Consider the following 4,988-nt stretch of genomic DNA (forward strand, 5'->3'; position numbering starts at 1 on the left):
AAATAATAATAATAATAATAATAATTGAGTCTTTTTTTATTGTACAAACAGGACTAATGTGACCGTTAATAACTTAATATGGCAATAACGATTTGTTTTACAGTACTGTTTTGGGATATGAATCCTTGAAGTACCCTTTCTAGCTAGGGTCTATTAAGCGAAAAGCATTCTAATGAAGACATTATTGAAAGGCAATTAACTTCAGTGAATTAGTAATTATGTTTCACCTAGATTCCCCAGCTAGATATAACTTTCAATTTTAATTCAAGGAGATATGATGCAAAGTAAAAGATGTTTCTTTCTTTGAAGTACCCTTTCTAGCTAAATATTTTTTCTACTTTTTTCTTCTTAATGAGAATCATAGAGATTATATAATTGTTTTACTGTTTCCACAGTTTTTTGGGCGTGTTTCTCCTTCCTGCACTGTTTGTAGACATATAATTTGCTTGAACTTGCAAAGTAAAGATGTTTTCCCCTTTGTTTAAACCAGAAAATCTATCAGCAAATAGGTTTAACTACTGGCATTAACAATATTTAAAGCATGGTGGGAAGCATGCCAGTTCTTTCGAATAGAACCCTAGCTAGATTTCTGCACACCATGTCAGGTTTTAGTTGTCTCCAATTTCACCAGACATTTCGAAACACTGAACTTTAGGATTTTTGTTGAAAAATGCCATATATAGTTTAGTAAATTTTTTGAGAGAATAATATAGGTTGGAAAAGTAAATAGCATATTTTGAATACAACCATGTTTTTCAATATCGATTATGTACACACAATTGTTATTAAGAATAATAGTTTAAAACAACAGTGATTTCTAATATTAATTCTATACATAATTGCTATTGAAAATAACAGTGTAGTGATGTTTTCTGTTTTGTAAAATAATTAATCTTATCAAAAGTTAACTCAAAATTTTATGAGAATTAAATCGTTAAAATATAAGATTTAAGATCTAATGACTAAATAGATAAGGTGTTTTGGCAGGAGAAAGAAATGAAGAAAGGAAAAATAGGTTATCGAGACACACTAATGATTTGTTTTTGACACATTTGGTATCGTTACAAAGATTTCGACAAGACAATTCTAACTAGACCTTGAAAAATCACTAAACGAGGTCATAATTAATCTTAAATTAACCCAAACAAAGCCCCTAATAAATTATTACCACGTTTGGTGGTCTTTTAAGGTGTGGTTATAATTGTTTTGTTGAGATATTTCTAACAATACTGAGTGTATAAAAAAAAAACTCCAGTGTGTTTTTGGTGACCTATTTTTCCTTGGTCATTAGATCTTGAATTCAAGTTCTTTACCATTGAATCTTTAAAAAAATTTAGATTAATTTTTATTGTTGTTTGTTAATTAATCTGATGGAGAAATAAGTTTTGAAACAACTACTATTTTCAATAATGATTGTATTCAAACCATGTTATTCTTTAAATACTTTTTAATTTTTCACAAAATTTTTATTAAAATATGTCGGAATATTTACAAAAGAATCTGAACTGTACTAGCTAATTTTACGAGACAAATAACAAATCCTAACATCCTTCTTCTTGGATTCGATTAATTAGTGCATTGCTTTCTTTTGTAGCATGTTGCCAATTCACTGAATCATGTGTTAAATAATATCCAAGAACCCCCGTCTAAATATTTTGTGCTTCCAGAGTAAAGTTGAGACAAGGAGAAGATACAAAATGCTGTACAACAATTGCTGGATTACCACAGCCAAAAAGATATATAAGACTATGTTACTGTCGACAAATAAGAGAATTCCCTCAGAGTCTCTCTCAAATTGCCGTGGCTCAACCTACTCAAACTAACCCACCTAACTTTTCCCTCCCTGTTGCAGACATAAAAACTAAGGTACACATAAAAAGGTAAGAAAAATAAAGATAGGCAGTCTAACTACCATGTTCATACGCTGCTTTAAGTCTCCTGAAGCAAATCAGGACACATGCTTTTCTAAGGGTTGGTTTTTCCATTTTAAAAGCCATGAAAGCTTTGGTACTAATATCTCAGAACACTGAAAATTGTGTCCCCTGCAACAGTTAAAGAAGAGGGAACCATGTCCTACATTAATTTGCTCTACTTCTCTACCTTGCATCTACGTAAAATTATAATATATACACTGGTATCGACAAATTCCGATAAATATAACATCGATCACACTAGATTTGACTTTAATAATGGCTGGATCGTGTCATTTTATAAATCAAATGACTTCATTTCTTCATTCTGCCTCCCCAATAATCATCATGTGCATGTTCAATAGAATATCATAGACATTTAATCTTAATCTATCGCTCAATGACCGAGATTCCACTGTACAAAACATATGCGATCTCAGTCTAGGATGGTGAAGATTTTGGGGATTTTTCTGCTCCTCTAGAACAATTTATCTGTGGTCTTAAAACTGCCACCTTTGTTTCATTAGCTTCAAGTCTCGTTAGAGGAGGATCCACTCAGATCTTTAGGCAGACATGAGCATCATTTAAAGTTTGATAGGCACATACACATACATAAAAAATAAAAATAAAAATCTCTATCTCTCTCTCTCTCAGACACACATATTTATTGAAACATCAAACACATGGTGAATTAAAAAAAAAGGAAAGGAAAACAAGAGGAGAAATTGCATTGGGAGTTTGGCGAACTATAGATATGCTCCCTGAAAATGCCATGGAAATATCATTTTCTTTCAGCAAGTTGTGCAGAAGAGACATCAAAACCTTATCACCTGATTTCCCTCATCACTGTTAAAGCACTCTTGCACTGTATCGAACCAACCTCTCTCCTCACTCCCACATGTCTAGACAACAAATAGATATACACACACGTGTTTATCCACAGATGTTTCATGCACTCACTACAGATACCCAGTTTTGAATATATATGTATGTATATTCCTCACACGTGTGACCAATTCTGAAGAAAGGCTGAGATTGCACGGAACAAGGTTTGTTCAGGCTAGGGTACTGTGTGAACCTCCAATCACACTTAACAATGAAAAAGAGCCTTATATTTGCACTGCTAGGTAAGGATTTTGAAGATGGTTCTCTTACTTTCAATGACTAAATCAGCGAATTTTAGCTTTTAAAATCAGCTGGAGAATGTTTCCAAAATGATACATGAATACTAATAAACTAGCTACCATTAGAAAGCATCAAGGAACCTATCTAGTCCTGCGCAAACCTCAGCTCATGTTGTGATATTTATTATACTTGTGTTTTTGGGTTCGATTCAAGAGCACGTACGTAAATCATTTCATTTACAAAAGAAATTAATACTAAGTTAGAAGAAGGTAGAAGAATTGCCTCAAGATTACACTAGTGGTCATGAGTCTCTCCATAGAAGAATTGCCTCATTTTTTACATTAAAAGCTTTGATGACCATCTTAGGAAAAATCTCAGGTTCTCTCTTTTATCCTACTTATCAAATTACAGATGAAGATCTAAACTAACATGGTCTTGCGCGCTCGGCTTGGAATCATATCCATACCGCCCTTGCGAGCTTGAACCAGTACCGGCCGGTGAGGGTTTCAATTCCTCACCTGCAAATAATGGTAATGGATGATGCATCGAACGGTCACTATGATGGAAAGTACCACCACCATGAATAGCCGGGATCCGCCACAAGCCTAATGGACTTCCATTGATAGGTTGTTGTGAATAGGAGCCATGACTGCCGTAAAACCTGCTAGTGTTAGAGTGGCTATTCCATGAAGGATAAGTCATGGCTGAGCTCGGAGTTGAATCTATCCTGTAGTTTACAAGGCCATAATAGTGTGCATCTGTAAGGCTGTTGTGAGCCATGGCCGACTGGAGGTGGGCACGTTTCGCGTGCTGACGCTCTCTTTTGTGCGCGTTTTGGTGGCCACCTAAGGCTTGGGAAGTAGGGAAGTTTCTGCAACAGTAATGGCATTCAAATCTTCGGTTGTTGTCACTACTCTCGCTTTCTTTCACGGTGTCTTCATTAGTTTCGGCTGACTCAGACTCGTCAGCTGCTGGACTGTCGTTGTTGCTGCCGAATTCTATGCCGAAGAGGCGAATGCCCTTTTCTTTGACGGGTGCGGGGCGGATGAATGGAAGCTGAGAGAAGGATTCCACATTCATAAAGTCATGAGTCTCTCTTTCAACCTTATCCATGAATCACTGAACTGTATATAAAATAGTTTTAGGGCTGGTGTTGAGGAGGTTTAACAAGAAAAAGGAAGGGAGGAGGGTTCAACTTCAAAGAGGCACTCCAGAGACGGAGAGGAAGATCTGGAGGGGGGGGGGGGGGGGGGGAGGAGGAGGGGGTTTGTATGTGGGATGTGAGGAGGGTGGGCCTATAAAGGAAGAGGAGGAGTTGTGGTGTGATCACTGGACAAGTGGGGCTGACCCATCTGAAAGTGAAGGCTGACATGGTCACAAGTTCTGGTCAGATGAGAGTGGCTTCGGCTTCTCAAAGTACCATCTTGGCTTGCTTTCACAAGTTCTTGGTTTGTTTTGGAAAGTTCCTGAACACCTCCTAAGATCCTTGATAATTATGTTTTCATCCCCTACTTTTAACGAAGTGACAGAAATAATTATGGTAATAATAAGGTTTTTTTTTACAACTGTAAACATCATTGACTCCATATAAATATTATGAGAGGGGGTAATTAATACATGGGGGGGAGTCATCAATAATATATAGTTCGTAGTTTTTTGCGAGTATATTTAGTTCCAAACGAATCTATATATAGCCAAATTAATCAAAGGTCACAAACAGAAGTTTTTTAGGATTATTTTTAGGTTACAAACAAAAAAATAAAATAAAACATACTCTCTCTCTCTCTCTCATATGATTGAGCTTTTCCTTTCTTTTTTACTTTTTATTTATTTTTTATTTTTTTTGCGACTTTAGTACCTAAGATGAAGGTTTTCTCGACAAGCAATGCAATTCAAATGTTAATTATTAGTCTGCTAGGATCATTTTTGTGGTCCGAGTTTCGTAAGTTTGTT

At 35.7% G+C, this 4,988-nt stretch overlaps 1 protein-coding gene across 1 annotated transcript; it reads right to left on the bottom strand.

Annotated features, from left to right (window-relative positions):
* Positions 1-3,254: 3,254 nt before the first annotated feature.
* LOC133688850 (zinc finger protein 8) lies at positions 3,255-4,283 on the bottom strand. Its single transcript, XM_062108472.1, has one exon. The coding sequence runs from the start codon at positions 4,146-4,148 to the stop codon at positions 3,441-3,443; it is 708 nt and encodes a 235-aa protein (XP_061964456.1). The 5' UTR covers positions 4,149-4,283; the 3' UTR covers positions 3,255-3,440.
* Positions 4,284-4,988: the final 705 nt, after the last annotated feature.

The sequence above is a fragment of the Populus nigra genome, chromosome 3 (assembly GCF_951802175.1).
Source record: "Populus nigra chromosome 3, ddPopNigr1.1, whole genome shotgun sequence".
NCBI lineage: Eukaryota > Viridiplantae > Streptophyta > Magnoliopsida > Malpighiales > Salicaceae > Populus > Populus nigra.

Excerpts from the sequence above, each read along its gene's own strand:
- LOC133688850 (XM_062108472.1), bottom strand. The coding sequence starts at position 4,148 with ATGGATAAGGTTGAAAGAGAGACTCATGACTTTATGAATGTGGAATCC.